Here is a 17,018-nt window from a genome sequence, read left to right on the forward strand (position 1 = left end):
GAAATTAAATTTAATCGTGACCCATGCTTGTGTCTCCTGAATGACAACTCCATTATGGGGTTATACAGAGTAAACTACTGCTTTTTGGATTTACTGGTGCTAAAAAGACAATCCTTCAAAACTGGAGTACACCTGTAATTCACATGGAATTACTGTGGGTTGTTAATTTACTTAATATAGCATGGTTAAGTCGTGCAGCAATACATTCAAGTCCTCAACCTGCCTGTTGCCTCCCATCTTCTCATTGTTTGGTGGTTGTGGCGCAACAGATAACACCACTACCTGCCACTGAGCTACCACACCATGTGGGAGACTGGGGTTCGATTCCCAGTGTGGGTGACTATGCTGCGCTACATCAATCTGAGTTCTTGGGCAAGACTCCTAACACTACATTTGCAACCCTCCCAGCGTACACTGTGGCCCCAAGTACGGTAAGCTAACTGTGCTGGGCTCCAAACCGCAGCCGTGTTGATAAGCCACCAGAACCAGAAGGTTACCCTGCAGTGGAAAAGCAGCCTATGAGTGGTGATACTGTTTTGGCTCATGGGTGTATTATTGCAGTAGATATGAGATGGCTTCTTTGAATTGAATCAGTGAAATAAATCACAAGCACGGTATTTAAAAAGAATATTAATAGACTTCTCCCCTGTTGAAATCATTGTGAATGTACATACAAGTACACCTAACTTTAGTAAAACTGCTGGGAACACAATCAGCATTACTGGGCTTCATTCACCTCATTCATCTTCCTAAGAATTAGTCCTTGAGGAAAGTCCCTGCTCTTATAATGCTGGATCCCACTGTATTCATAAACTGAATAAATCTCAAATAAGACAACACTGGTGAATGTCAGAATCTGACATCTGTGGGTTTTAAGAAGACATTTCATCTTAAGAACCGTTGGTGAATAAGTCAAAGTGTAATTTATTTATTTATTTGTAATAACACTGCTCACACTGACGAGGCCCGGGCTAACAGGTGTCGCACCTTAGTCAGAATTTCTCCATTAGTGTCAGTGAGCAACCGGTTAGAAGGACTTCATCCAAAACAATATGGCTCGTTTTTGTTGTTGCTGGCGATCATCTGCGACATCTGAGGGTTAAGCAATCCCAAAGAAGGCCAAAACAAGCCAACAGTGGGAACTCTCTAGGATCCTGGACGCACGGACAGAGACTAGCCACAGGACTTAAGCTTAGTGGTGAAAGCGCTGGAGAATTTAGCTGCGTGTGTCAGGACTGAAAAGACGCTGCAGAAGAACCACTGGTGTGTTGCCTCCGTCTAACGTCAGCGGTGCTCAGCAAAAAGCTGCCTTATACGCTTTCCAGAAATAGCAGGTGTGACATCAGCACTACGTAAAATGAAGTAGAAAAAAAAGCCTCCAGTTGGAATGTGTGAGACGTGTCTTATCCCCCCCCAGCCAGCCCCCACCACAACCACCATCCCGGCTTAGAAGAAGAGATAGAGGGAAAGCGGCGGATACATGCGGAGCACGTTCAGCCTCTCACACTGCAAACGAATTAAAGCACGGAGCAAGACACAGTCAGACACAAATTACTGTGTATAACAATACATACACACACACGCGCAAACAAAACGTACCTGCGGTGTGAATTGGCTAGAACACGAACGCATTTGAACAGCATTAGAAACAACAAAGTGTCTGAACGGCAGAGTTTGTGTTACTGTGAGGATGACAGTTCTGTACGTATGGTGGGTCTATTATGTGGAACAACTCATCTAGACAGTGAAACAGTCAACAAACACAACGACATGGATTACACTGTAGGCAAGATCACGCCTCTAATGACTTACTGTTCATTTAAGCTGACGTCCATACCCTAAACACACATACACCATGTAATACACTATGCAGTACTCACAAGCGGTAGAATCTGTAAGCCATGATGAAGCGGTGCCCGTTGTGTGTGTCAAGCGCGGGAAAGCGGAGCGGCTGAGTTTCAGTCTAGCGCATGCTGCTCCCTCACACACATACACACCTCTTCGCTCACACGCAGACAGGCTCGGCTAGCTCATTCAAGCTTAGCCACAAGGGGCGGGGCTAGACGAGTGTGAGAGAGTATGAATGTGCGTGTGTTTACATTGGTGTGTATGCTGGAAACTCTGTATACTGTATGTATGCTGGGATCTCTTTGATTGAATCCTGCCCTGTGTGGAAACAAAATAACGCATTCAAACATATGTACATTACAGACAGGCTGGTGCAAAAGTTTGGGCATCCTTGGAGAAGTAGTAAACTGCATCTGTAGCTAAACAAATGTAATATATCTTGAAAATCCAAAGACAGCTGTTCTGGTATTAAGAACATTAAAAAAAATAATAAAAATCAACAGTGTGACTCATGCTACAGTTTGGGCACCCTACAACCTCAAGAGTAACACCCCCTTTGCAACTGCTTTTGCTAGCACGTATTACAAATACTTCTGCTAAAAGTATTACAGTTCTTATAGCTCGAATGTTGCAATAGGGCTCTAGCTCTAAAATATTCTTGGGTCATCTTGAATGCACAGCTGGTTAAAGGTCTATCCTCTTATTTTCTATAGTTGTTTAGGTCAGGGGACTGTGAGGGTCCTTCCAAAAGCTTCAGCTTGTGTCTCTTCAGGTAGTCCAAAGTGGTTTTGAGATATGAGGCCAACCTTTTATCAGCTACAATCTTTCAACATATGGCTTTAACATATTTGCTATCAACATGTGCTGGTAATTTTTGGAATTCATTCTTCCTTCTACCCATGCAGTATTTCCCATTCCACTGGTAGCAACACAACCCAAACCATGATAGGTCCGCTTCTACACAGTTAGCAAGAGGTTCTTTTCATGAAATACAGTTCTTGTTTCCTGTGGCCAAAGACTTCTAATTGGACTTTATCAGTCCACAGAACTGGTTTTCAAAACCCAGCAGATGTTCTGTAGCATACTTCAAATGCTGAGTTTTGGAAAGAAGTTACAGTTAAGGTGCACCTTCCTCACGCAGGTTCTTGACAGTCATGGAGGGGGGGGTTGATTTGCCTTTGTTACCAGCATACGAACAGCGCTTTCCAATTGCTTTCTTTGTTTTTAAAAGGAACTGTGGTGCATAAAAGAGCCACACAATTTTTTGTTAAGGATATATCCCATTAGTTTATATTTGTCCAACTAGTTGTTTTTTTCTATTCCTTTCAGTCAATCTCAGATTAAAGCTGAAAGTTATAGTATAATATTCCTAATGTACAGTTCACAATCATTATTTAATTTTGACTCTATATATCTTATTTCAACGACATATACACACATGGACAAAATTGGTGGTACCCCTCGGTTAATGAAAGTAAAACCCACAATGGTCACAGAAATAACTTGAATCTGACAAAAGTAATAATAAATAAAAATGCTATGAAAATTAACATTGCTTTTCAACCATGCTTCAACAGAATTATTAAAAAACAAAACTCATGAAACAGGCCTGGACAGAAATGATGGTACCCTTAACTTATATATAAGTTATATATATATATATATATATATATATATATATATATATATATATATATATATATATATATATATAAAAATATAATATTTTGTTGCACAACCTTTTGAGGCCATCACTGCAATTAAACGATTCCTGTAACTGTCAGTGAGACTTCTGCACCTCTCAGCAGGTATTTTGGCCCACTCCTTATGACAAATTGCTCCAGTTGTCTCAGGTTTGAAGGGTGCCTTTTCCAGACGGCATGTTTGCTCCTTCCAAAGATGCTCAATAGGATTTAGGTCAGGGCTCATAGAAGACCACTTCAGAATAGTCCAATGTTTTCCTCGTTGCCATTCGTGGGTGTTTTGGGTCATTATACTGTTGCAAGACCCATGACCTACGACCAAGCTTTCTGACACTGGGCAGCATAGTTCTCTCTAGAATCCCTTGATAGTCTTGAGATTTCATTGTACCCTGCACAGATTCAAGACACCCTGCCATATGCAGCAAAGCAGCCCCAGAACATAACAGAGCCTCCTCCATGTCTCACAGTAGGGACAGTGTTCATGATATGCTTTATTTTTCATCTGTGAACATAGAGCTGATGTGCCTTGGCAAAAAGTTCCATTTTTGTCTCATCTGTCCATAGGACATTCTCCCAGAAGCTTTGGGGCTTGTCAACATGTAGTTTTGCAAATTCCAGTCTGGCTTTTTTATGATTTGTTTTCAACAATGGTGTCCTCCTTGGTCGTCTCCCATGAAGTCCACTTTGGCTCAAACAACAACGGATGGTGTGATCTGACACTGATGTTCCTCAAGCTTGAAGTTCACCTTTAACCTCTTTAAAGGTTTTCTGGGCTCTTTTGTTACCATTTGTATTATCTCTTTACCATTTGTATTGTCTCTTTGATTCGTCATCAATTTTTCTCTTGCAGCCACGTCCAGGAAGGTTGGCTACAGTCCCATGGCTCTTTAATTTCTGAATAATATGTGCAACTGTAGTCACAGGAACATCAAGCTGCTCGGAGATGATCTTATAACCTTTACCTTTAACATGCTTCTCTATAATTTTCTTCCTAATCTCCTGAGACAACTCTTTCCTTCGCTTCCTCTGGTCCATGTTGAGTGTGGTACACACCATGTCACCAAACAGCACAGTGACTACCTGTAGCCCTATATATAGATCCACTGACTGATTACAAGATTGTAGACACCTGTGATGCTAATTAGTGCACACACCTTGATTTAACATTATTCACATTATTTTCAGTGGTACCATCATTTTTGTCCAGGCCTGTTTAATGAGTTTATTTTTTTAAATAATTCTGTTGAAGCATGGTTCAAAATCAACGTCGGATTTTCATTGGTTAATTTTTATAGCACTTTTTTTATTATTATTACTTTTGTCAGAATAAAGTTATTTCTGTGGCCATGTGGGTTTTTCTTTCATTTACCGAGGGGTACCAACAATTTTGTCCACGTGTGTATATGACATTTACTGTATAATAGAAATGATTCATACATATGCACACTGTTTTTGCAGACGGTGGCTCGGCTCCTCATCAGTGGCATGGCTATGAGATCCAGAGACCTGAGTGGTCCACGGGTAGCTATGGTAACAGAGGCGGTTTGGGAGGCAGGTCCCGTCACTGTGGATGTGTCACTGTGAAATGAAAGTCGAAATATTCTGTTTGCATACGTGTCCTGAAAGCTCCAAGCTTCTCTCCATGCAACCTATACAAACACACTTGTACCTCTTTGTAGGATCAAACTGTGTATATGCACAACACATTACATTAAAAGACCCCCTACGCTTAAAATGCCCTCTTCTATAGCTTATTAGAATTATGTTATATTATGGTTATCTGCAAACATTTGCTTAGTTAGTGATTCACTGCTAACACTGATCTCATGTCAAATATGTTATGTGTCCTTTGTCCAGGGTCCATGTTAACTTCTGCTGCTGGCACTAGTTTATGCAGCAGGCAAACAGCTCCACAAAGCACATATTGGATTTCAGCCAGCTGATGCTTCTCTGACTAGTTAAAGATAAAAGTAGGGTGAACATATTTTGGTTTTCAAAACAGAGGACAGTGGGCACACATGGGTGTCCACCACGGTTGACAAGTTCTTTTCAGGGGGTTTTAAGTAGTCCCAAGTTGTATGACTGTGGGAGGAAGTGAAATATCTTGAATATTAATACAATAAACATTAATTATATTAATCATTAATTATACATAATTAGCCGAAATAGCTTGTGTGTTCAAAGTTTAATAAGAAACCCATGATTTTACTAGATTACCTGCAGTCCTACTGATGTGTCCGACAGCCTGTGCGAGACCCTGATTTGATTCTCAAGGTTTGTGGATCTTCCCAGATTTTCTTTTAGAATATTTGGTTAAGATGAAAACAATGAATTTTTCTTTATCCCCCACCTCCTCAATAAGCCATGTGTGTATTTACATTTTACTCTACTGTCTTAGCAATTAGGTTCAGGCAAAAGCTTAGCTATGGCCACAAAACAAGTTTACTTTCAGTTAACTGATGATCTGCTGACATGGTCAGAGGATATTAACCCAAATTGAGTAATCAATGTTGAGTGACTTGTGAAAGACAGATTTATTAGCCTGACAGCCTATCCAGAGCTAGCAATACTACTTGTTTCAGTTCTCTCCCAAGAACATGTAAACACAAAGATCAATCATACAGGCTTTGTCAGGGAAGTTATGAGTGAAATGATATCAACAGGAATCTGATTAATGTGAATGACGACTGTGGTTACCAATAGCCGTTTTCTGCTGTGGCTCTCATTTACAGATAGGCTAACAACGAGTCACAGCATCAGAGAATCTGCCTTTTCCCTAAAGAGCTAATGAACTATTGTGCAAACAGATAAAGCAGGTAAAGGGTTTAATTATATTTGGGAGGTTGGCAGATGGTGCTCGACTCAAGTGAGTGATTTTGGCAAACGCTCAGTAATAAGGCTTTCCAGAGCAGAGGCACAATTCATTACGGGATTGATCAGTTGGGAATACAGATAAAAGATGAAATAATAACTCAGGTGAGAAGAATCACGAGAATGAATAAGGTACTTAATACCCATACGTTAGTCATCTGAAACCATTAATGGGGGCCATGCACATTAAATACTGCTTCGGTCACAGGGGAAACGAAGTACCTATCTAGACATTTAAAGATGAACCGCTCAGTGTTTTTGGGGTCGATACCGATCACCAATCGCATTTCAATTCAAAAAGCCTGATCAAGGGTGGGCCATTTAACAACACTATCAAACTCTGAGCACCAGCTGTGAGAATCTGTGAATTCCCACACAGAACTGCAGTGTTTAGCTCAGTTTTAGTGTTCAGTAAGCTAGCTCTGCTGATACTCACTGTACTGGGTGAAGTGATAAACCTCGGAGAGGGGTTTCAAGTTAGTGGTGTTAAGGCTTTACCCGGTTTCCCCTAGAGTCACATTACTTTTACACATTCTACAAATATACTCAGTTTGCGATATGGTATTAAACCACCCGGCTGGTTTTATCCACATTCTACCTGCACAGATAGCGGGGATTTTACTACTGGCTTTAGTGTGGTTCTGATTCCATGAGTGAGTTCTGTATTGCCATTGCCGGTTGAACAAGGACCTGAAGAATGTGGCTCATATGATCTGACCAGCTCTCAGGATCGGCTAGATTACTGATCGACTGCCAATCGTATATATTCAGGCTGAAAATTGGCTGATGTATAGACAAGCCTTCCAAATTAACCCTGTAAAACCTAATAGTGTAATAGAGGCCTCTTGGGTATATCTTCATATTTCTGATGGCAACTTGGAGGCAGTGTGGAAATGTCTTTAGATCAACGCTAATCTACTCAGTATGCTACATATAACACAAAATGACAAACATAACACTACAAGTTGCAGTACTTAGCATTTCCCTTGTCAGTAATGCTGATCTGAAGCTGTTTGTGAATGCAGCTAATATAGTATTTTGATGGACCGAGGTTTCCACGCAACCTGACAAAAGTAAATTCTTTTGGGGTAACAATGGAGGCCAAGCAATAACAATATCACAATGCTGATTCTTTATGAACTGTCCAATTCATCAGCTCCACTTACCATATATGAGCATTGTGTAGTTCTGTGAATACAGACTGCAGTCCATGTGTTTCTCTGTATACTCTGTCTCCTCCTTTAACCCCGTTATTCTCAGCTCTGCAGTGACATGGACATGGTGTGTTAGTAGTGTGTGCTGCGCTGGTTCTAGTGGATCACACAGCTACCTGACTGGGCAATAATTTACAATATTTGATATTTTGTCCAGGTCCTAAAGCTTCTAATAGATTGGGCTCCGTATGAATACAGCATTTCTTAAATAAAACCAGTCCAGAATGCACAAGTAGACAAGCTGAGCATGTACGTGTGAGTGTGTGTACAGTCGACTAGGAATGCTTTTCCCTTGTGATTGTGTGGCAAGTAAGCCAGTCCCAAAGGGAGTCAACTCCAGCTCCTGTCACCTAGTAACTACAGCATCGCAGCAGGTTACCAAGACAGCAGCTGTCATACAAGCATCTCAGCAAGCAAGCCATGCTGAACCACTTCACTCTGTTTCCCCTGATAACCCTGGCACTCAACACACACCTGCTTTCTGGTGCTGTCACTAGCATGTTCGCAGAACGGGCAAACGATAAAAACCAAACAAATGAAGGCAAGGCCTTCAACAAGGATGAATGGGAGATTTCACTTGTGTCCCACTGCTACTACATTAACAAACACACCTTCACAAAACCGTATGTGCAGGTTTCAGACAAGAAATTTATATAGGGATCTAAAGTGCACACAAAAATGCTCACATGCAAGAGGTAATCGGATTGAGGAGCACCAGTGCAATATCAACCAATCACTTCAACAGGTACGAATATTGTGACAGGAAATGACAAAAATATGAACCTACAAGGCTTGTTGCATTTGTCTAACTAACCTGATAAATAACTAAAAGCATAGCTGTGCACACTCTTATTTCCAGCATTTTTCTTAGCATTATCAGCCAACACCCTCCCCCCAATTAAATAAAAGCCAAGTGTGCCAATAAAAGCCCCCCCCCACCCCCCAAACAAGGAGATTAGGACGTATTAGGAAGTATTAGGACATACCTCTTAAATCACTGAATTCAGGGGTACCATTGATACAGGTGTATGAAATCAAGCACCTAGCCATGCAGTCTGCCTTAAACATTAGGGAAAGAATGGGTGGCTTTACAGAGCTCACTGAATTCCAGGATGGTACTGTTATAGGATGCCACCTTTGCAAACAAGCCAGTTGGTGAAACTTCCTCCCTCCTAGATATTCCACGATCAGCAAAGAGTTCTATTACTGAAAAGTGGAAGCGTTTAGGAATGACAGCAACTCAGCCACCAAGTGGCAGACCATGTAAAATTACAGAGCACAGTCCAAAAAGAGGTCTCCAACGCTCTAGAGTTCCAAACCTGCTGTTAGAGCTGCAAAAGGGGATATGGATTTTACAAGTATGGGTCATACAAACTCATAAAAGTAGGTGTAATGTGTAGGTGTCCCAATACTGTCTATAAACTCTAGGCTTGACAGGCCAGAAAGTGAACTGTGTAACTCTGGTCAAGAGGGCAGGACAACGCTCCAGAGAAACTGCGTAATGCTGTGTAACAGTGTCATACTTGTGATTAATCCTCTAATATTACTCGAAAATAATAGTCCCCCAAGTGACGTTCTGCATCTCTCAGCTTGTCAACAAATACATATAGGTGGGGTTTTCCCCAAATTTCACCCCAATTTAGTCATATCCAAATCTCATTAGCTAGAACTCTTCATGTCCCATGACACCGTTGCTGAGAGTGCAGGCTAGAATGTGCTTCCTCCAATTTACAAGAAGCCAGCCTACCACATTTTTTTAAACAGCTCCTAAAGAGTCATTACACAACTGAACACACTTTGAGGAGAACACTAACTGCCGGTTTAGCAACGTCAACTAACGGACTCCTGCGCTGTCTGGCATCATGCTGAGTAACTGGGAGAGAGGGAGGGCCATCCTAACAAAACAGCCTGTTTTAGGCATAGAGTTCTACAATTAATTCAAGTGTACAAATGAAGAAAAACACAGAATATGTAACAGATGTACACACTTGTTAGTGATTCCTGGCCACTCTCAGGGCCTCCTGGGTGCTGCTGAGTGTGTGTGTGTGTGTGTGTGTGCACGTGTGTGAGCGACAGAAGAGGTGGGAGCCATCAGTCACTCAACTCAGCTGTAAAGAAGCTGTCAAAGAGACAGGCAGGGGCAACCTGGATTTTAAATTCAGCAAACACACACACACACACACACACACACACACACACACACACACACACACCTGAATATGCGCCGTGCGTCAGCGCTACAGCCATGCAGAGTGGCCTTCTATTCCACACCAAACCTAAATATGAAAGCTGGTGAAGCCTCACAGCTGGAGCCCATAAACAGACCTGGCATGTTGTGTTTGTCTCCATTCATCACTGGAAACACTTCCGACTCTGTAAGTGTCTCAGTTGAGCAGAGCATCATTATTTATATACCTGATTTCATATACCTGCATTATGTGAGAACTGCCATTCTTGCTCCTGTGCTCCCTCTACAGTTCAGAAGGGCTTTGTGACACCCCTCCAGAAGGACATGATTTGCACATGCATTTCTGGACAGGCGGAGAGATACAGAACTGTCACTGAAAATGAAAGTAGCATGTGGACTGAGGCGGTAGAGTCATATCACAGAATTGTACACAGTTATCACAGTTACACAGCCTTACAAAAGTTGTAGTAGCAGTGTTTCGAGTCTGGAGTAGCAACAACAGAGATGCTATTCTCCCTATTACAAGTCAGAGGAGCGTCACAATCTTGAAGCTGTTATTTAAAGGTAAAAAAAGGCTACATAAATGCTACCAAGCTGTGAGGAATGAAGGCTAGTATGTGACCCCAAGCCTGCATTACTTTCACCAATTTCATTTTCTACTGGTGTATTTAATGAACATCACAATTCTTCCAAAGCACCCACAGAAACACTCCTCTGAAGCTGCGATTGGTCAGAGTACTAACTGCACACAGTAAACACTGTGATTGGCAAGAGGTTTATTTGCATACCAGTATTGCAAAGGTCACTGTCTTCAACAGCTGTACTACAAATCAGTTCACACCACCAGCACACACACACACACAGATCTGGCACTGAACATGGCTCACTGAAAGCTGCAGTTAGAGTCAGTTTCATCCTGCACTTCACACCATTCATAAATAAACAGCCATTACAGCCCAGCTGCGCAGAGAGAGAGAGAGAAAGAGAGAGAGAGAGAGAGAGAGAGAGAGAGAGAGAGAGATACTTGACTTTTAAATAACCTAATTTAACCAGTAAATTTTAAAAACATCACACAAACACTGGCATTAACCAACATTTCATGTACAACCCTCCACTGGAGGTCAGCTGTTTTCTTCTCAATTGGCCTTTTCTACACTGATCGTCAGCTACCTTTGGGTTGGCGAGCCTGCCTCAACAACCTCTGTCCATTTATATTCCTGCACATCCCTCAAACTGCAAAAACGCTTATGCATGTGTGATACAGTGTCAGTTTAGTAAGACAAAGGGTCCTCCTGGTCCATTCTGTACACAAGTTCTATGAAATCCATATACATGCTCTGCCAATCTTCTAAAGGGTCATGTCCAGGTATGCAGAGACTGAGGCATGGAGGCATGAATGCATAGGTCATTTATAGTCTGACCTGCCTGCATAGCTCAAGTGCTGAGTCTAACACCTGTGAAGCCAGACGCACTGACCGTAGGCCAGTCATGTCTGGCAACTCCTCTGCTGTCACCCGGGACACACCCTGCCGTAAATGGCGGATCTTACTAAAGCCTTACTAAAGCCTTCTCCAAAACAATGGACTCAACGCAGCTGACATCAGGGACAACGCAGGTAAAACAGGATTTTAAAAACAGTGGTTTTTCACCCAGCATGATGGGACGATGCCTTGCCTCTTGGAAAACAGAGAAAAGCTTCAATGTCTGCACTACTGCTGAGTAAAGGGTGTTAGGCCTCCCCAGTTCATCATTCCCAAACCGAAACAGAAGAGATGCTTGTCAAGGTCCATCTGCCCAGTAACCCTCAGGAGAGCATAAGCTACTTGTGTCCAACAGTGATGTGTCTGATACAGAAGGTGCTGCACAGCAACTCTGGACCAGGCGTCCATCAGGTCCTGTCCTCCCTCCTGCACAGGAAGGTATAGTACAGTGGCTCTGAGCTAGTGTTACTCATTTCAAAAAGAATAATTTAAAAAGATTTACCAGTGCTTTCTGGACATCTCCAAACAGTCTGCAGAATGCAACCAAACCTATGTAGACAGCCTGGCATGGACTTTTTCAGTCCTTAGCCTGATCATTATAGAGTGATTCCCACTTAAACACCACACTGCTTCCTGTCAGCGTCTTCCTGAGTAAACAAAATAAAGGTTCAACTGCTCTACTGAGAGTATAGAGGTCCTGATAAAGGACACCCTTGCCTAAGTCTCTGCTGACTAGGACTGGAAAACACAACCCCCCTCCTGGTTCTAAACAAATACTCTTGGTCGTCCCAATTAAAGACTTTTGCTTGATCAATTAACAATAGACCAAACTTTAAAAACCAAACGAATCAAAGAAAAAAAGAAATAATCACAGGTAGATTGTTTGGCATGCAACATGATTGGTCTAAAAACCCCCTCAAGTCTATTGGCAATACATTGTGTCTCACTTTGGTCTCAAAGCTGGCATGAAGGACACTAAACAAGTCCTCTCCGATGACTCCCCAACACAGTATAAAAGTCCACAGGCAACCCATCAATACCAGGCATTCAACCTATAATCAGCCAACGAAAGGCTCTAGTGACTCCCTCAAAAGTCAGAGAGTCCAGAACCTGCTTATGCTGTTAATCCAATTGGGAAAGATCACTAAGCAAAAGCTGCATCCAACATTACACCATCAGTTCACCTGGGTTTGCAGTAACCGTCGTCCTTACTAGCTGAGATAATTATTCTAATTCCTGCACATTTGAACCCTGACTCGACATAGACTCTCCTCTCCACCTTAATCAGATGCTATATCATCATAGTCATAAAGAGCATGAGAGAGCGCGCGAGAGGGGAAAAAAGCGAGACAGAGAAAGAAAGAGAACGCAAGAAAGAGAGAGTAAGAGAGGGAGAGTAACAGAGACCAAAGCATAAAGTCACAGAAATACTTTCTGAATGGCTGTGTGTGTGTGTGTGTGTGTGTGTGTGTGTGTGTGTGTTTAGTTATCACTGACTCAGCTACTATTAGCATGTTTGTCTCCTTAAACGCGGTCTCCCTCCGCTGGATGGAAGCCACCTCGTTCAGACGCAGCACCACACACACACACACACACGCATGCACAGTAAAATGGCATTAATCACATGGTCAGATATTTAAAACACTGTAGTTGCTCTGTCTGTCTGTTGGGGTCTGTTAGAGAGGAAAGGTTTAGTGTTTGTTAAATGACCAAGCTGAAGCTTCAAATGATGTCCTGACTAGACACACATTTGATTCAGTTTGATTCTGCTGGTTCAGTCTACCAGGAAACCACAGAGCCGGCCTCTCCTTTATCAGAGAAAAGGGGAGAATCATGTCTCTCCTCAATGGAAAGGAAATGAGCTGAAAAGTTAGAGCTGGCCAGTAGGGGGCAGTGTTCTTACACTTCACACTCCACACAGACAACACCTTCAAAATTACCCTGCTGAGAAGTTGATGAACAAATCAGCAAATGTGTCCAGATGATCAATTTGAACCATATTTCACATTTAGGAAAAAGCAGAGGGGGAGGCGGTGGAAAAGAAGCAAAAATACTTTGAGTTTGGCCATTGTAGGCTACATAAGGAACTCACAAAAGGACTGTAATAACACCTACATGTATGTATATGTGTGTCTTATAAGACCTGGATGAGAATCTATAACAATGTTTAAGTACAGTAGAACGTTCATGCAGTTCTGTGTTATAATATCTTATTCTAAACTACGGTACTTGTCCAACAGGACCTGGTGCTACTCTAGACTTAATGCTATATATAAGGGCTGCTCAATAAAGTACAAAGTCAAAAGTTTTAGAACAACCCCATTTCATACACCCAGTCTTTATTGCCATTTAAGCAGCTCAAGTCTTCTTAATAATCTGTACTGGTACAAAGTCCCGTTTCCTCAAATGGTACAAAGTTAGCCAAGGTGTTTGAGAGAAAGAAAGAAACTAGAAACTGCAAAAAAATAATGTCAAATAATCAAATGTAGTGTCATTGGTTAAGAACGTACAGCTGGTCTGAAGCAATGAAGTAAACTAAGCTTTGAAAATCGATGCAAACTATTACCAACGTATATACCTTTTGTCTGTGTTAAACAACACTCTTTACTGCAGTATTTCGACAAGATTGCACACCTGGATTGCTTCCAGAACGTCTGGAAGCAATCCAGGCACAAACACAGACAGATATTTCCCAGCTCTTACTTTTTTACTGGAGAAAAGTGACAGGAAGAGGTCTTTCAGATCTAAATCCACAACAGTATCAGAAGACAAGTTTCTGAGAGTTACGTGGTTCACACGACATCTTGTAGCACGTCTTACAGGCCAGTTTTTGCTTCTGTGTCGACTCTACACTGTAGCCCATGTGTAGCCACGTACCCTATGCCTTATGGTAGCTCCAGCTGTTGGCATTACACGCAAGCAGACAGATCAGCTGTGTCCCAGCATCTACAATCTTTTAACAAAAATAAAAAAAAATAGTTTGCCTTTGCCACACGTGAAGCATTAGAAATTGTTGGTCCTTGCCAATATACGACCCTACTAATCACCACATCCCTACTGGTCTTTTACTACCATTATTCTCATGCACATACGGTAGGATTTGAATAGGAATCCCATAGCAATTCCCTCTACTACCACCGGAGCATGCAGCGAAAGATGACACAGCCATTTAACTAGACATGAAATGTGTGCCATTAATTACACGCATCGTTTTTGAGAGTGTAGAGTCCCCCAACCCCCCCCCCCCCCCCCAAAGAGGCTAAAGGAAAGATCATCTGACAGCCATGAAAGCCTTTCCATGAAGGCCAGAAAACGGCAGCATTTTGCTATATTTCATCTCAACAAGTCTGGCAGTCTCGGAAGCTGTCTTTTTGTGCCAGCTGGAACGCTCTGGAGACTGACAGCTGTGTGTGTACAGTAGGGAGGAAGCAGTAGCGAGGAAAGAGCCACCTCTCTCGGTAAAAGATTGTTGTGGTGCTTCTAAAAGTAGTACGTCTGCAGCTTTCTCACATTAGAGCTCAAAGCCACGCAGAGTAGAAACGCACCAATATGGGAAATCTGGGCAGATGTGATATTTTTCACGTACATGTCTGCCATTGCAGATACCAATGCTAATAGATGAACATCCATGCAGAAATTAGGACTACATTTATCTGCATTAGCATTAGAATATCGATTGGATCTCTTTTCCTCCACACAACATTTACATTTTCAACTCGGGCTGGAATGGCGCTGGTGCATGGCGCAGCCTATATAGGCCACGCTGTATTTCCTTTTTAAAACGTTTTGCAATTGCGGTGCAGAGCACTCCAGGCATTTTCATTTACAGGGAATGAAAAGATGGTGAGTTATGTATATTTGCTTAGCAGCCTCCACGGAAGCACAGTCTGAAGAAAACGGGTGTGGGGAGCGCTGTCCTTCACAGCTTCTTGCACTTCTCGTCTGTTCATGTCCATTTTTAGATGCGTAAAAATAACCCGTTTAAAGAGGGGAGAGAACAATGCCAAACCGCTGCATAACGATAACAACCTAATCTGAAGAACATCACTACCACACGCGCCATGACCACACCAAGCACACTATAACACAGTGTTTGACTGATCCCTAGGACAATCCAACACAGTCTGATTGCGCGAACCCATTTGGCAGAAAAGAGTCAGTGGAAGAGAACACAGCACAGCTGTTTTATCCAGTAACTGCCAGTATGGATTTAACAAGTGAAGTAGCATGGTTGTAAAGACCATTAAATGAGATGAGGACATCCTGTGTCCAAAATCGAGACCAAAACCTTAGAAGTAGTCATACAGAGATCGGAATCGATGAAGAACAAGTCAAGACATGTCAGGACAGAGACCAGAACACACTTCCAGTTCAAGTTAACTTTGTTGAGAACTTATAGTTGAGTCCAAGTCGAGACCAGAAACGAAAAAGAACAAGTAAAGACAAAGACAAGGACACCGCTTCTAAGTCAAGGTCAAGACTTTGCAGCAGTCCAGTCAAAGTGCAGTCAGAGACCAGTCGGAAAGTAACACTTTGCTGAAGTCGTGTCAACATCATGACAGAGACCAAGAGTGGGCGAAACAGTAAAAAGACCAAGACCAGATTAAGATAAACAGAAACAAGGCCTTGTTTCAGTCTTGGGAGCTCCTTGCCATCCAAGACTGAGATAAGGCCTGGTCAAAATAATGTGCAGCGTGAGTCAAGACCAGTATGCAGACAAGACCAGTATCATTCACTGTGGTGTCAAGACTGGACTGGAGTACTACAACTCAACTACCAGCTGTTCTCAGCCTGACCACACGAGGCAATTGTTACATATTATAGATATCTACTTTTAGATTAGATTTTGGGTTATTCGTCCGTTAGCACTTTTATTCATTAATTTTGTTGATGAGATCAACACCGAATGTGAATGCCTTAGTGCCAAACCCTGACGCAGCCACTGTCAAGACAAAAAAAAAAAAAAAACTGCACGATATAAATTTGAGTTTGCCCCTTCCTGTAACACTTTCATTTGAAGACATTGTGTTTGAAGTGGCTGTGCACTTTGCAGTTAAATAGGTCAAACTAAGCAATGCCCTGAGGTTGTCAGTGAGAGAGATTTGCTCCAGCATTTACTGCATGTTTCTGTGAACAAACTCAGCCTTAGACGAGCATATTCTCTCACACAAGTGTGTGTCTGTTTGCTGTACGTTCCTGTGAATACACACATAGCTGTCACTCTGGGTTTGTTCTCTAATGTGAAAAGATTCTCTCTCGATGTCCGGAGATGTGTGTAAGTGTACACCAATCAGCCATGACATTAATACCACCTGAGCAGCTACAATAGAGCTAACGACTCGAAATATGGACTTTACAAGACCTCTGAAGGTGTCCTTTAAGTTGTGAGGTGGGGCCACCATGGATTGCATCAGTGGGCCCTGGGTGCCCATGACCCAATCGCCGATTCACTGGATGTCTTTTCTTGGACCACTGCATACCTGAAACACCCCACATGATGACACCTGATGTTCTGATCCAGTCGTCTAGCAAGCACAATTTGGCTCTCGCCTTATGCTTGCTCATTTTTTCCTGCTTTAAACACATCACTTTCAAGAACTGACTGTTCACATGCTGCCAAATAAACATTTTTCACTTCACCGGTGGTGCTAATGTTATGGCTGATCTGTGTATTGGTGTTGTGTTTGCATGTGTGCGCGTGCTGTGCTTGCTG

At 42.3% G+C, this 17,018-nt stretch overlaps 1 protein-coding gene across 4 annotated transcripts in view; it reads right to left on the reverse strand.

Annotated features, from left to right (window-relative positions):
- iqsec1b (IQ motif and Sec7 domain ArfGEF 1b) overlaps nt 1–17,018 on the reverse strand; it is a 286,544-nt gene that overhangs the window by 126,845 nt on the left and 142,681 nt on the right. Inside the window, exon 1 of one of the 4 annotated variants that reach the window (XM_072666407.1) lies at nt 1,881–1,956. The exons of the other annotated variants lie outside the window; for them this stretch is intronic. Coding sequence (XP_072522508.1) covers nt 1,881–1,903 — 23 coding nt within the window. The 5' untranslated portion in view covers nt 1,904–1,956. Of the gene's footprint in view, nt 1–1,880; nt 1,957–17,018 lie in introns of those variants that run through there. 4 annotated transcript variants of the gene reach the window in all.

Source organism: Salminus brasiliensis, chromosome 21 (assembly GCF_030463535.1).
Source record: "Salminus brasiliensis chromosome 21, fSalBra1.hap2, whole genome shotgun sequence".
Taxonomy (NCBI): Eukaryota; Metazoa; Chordata; class Actinopteri; order Characiformes; family Bryconidae; genus Salminus; species Salminus brasiliensis.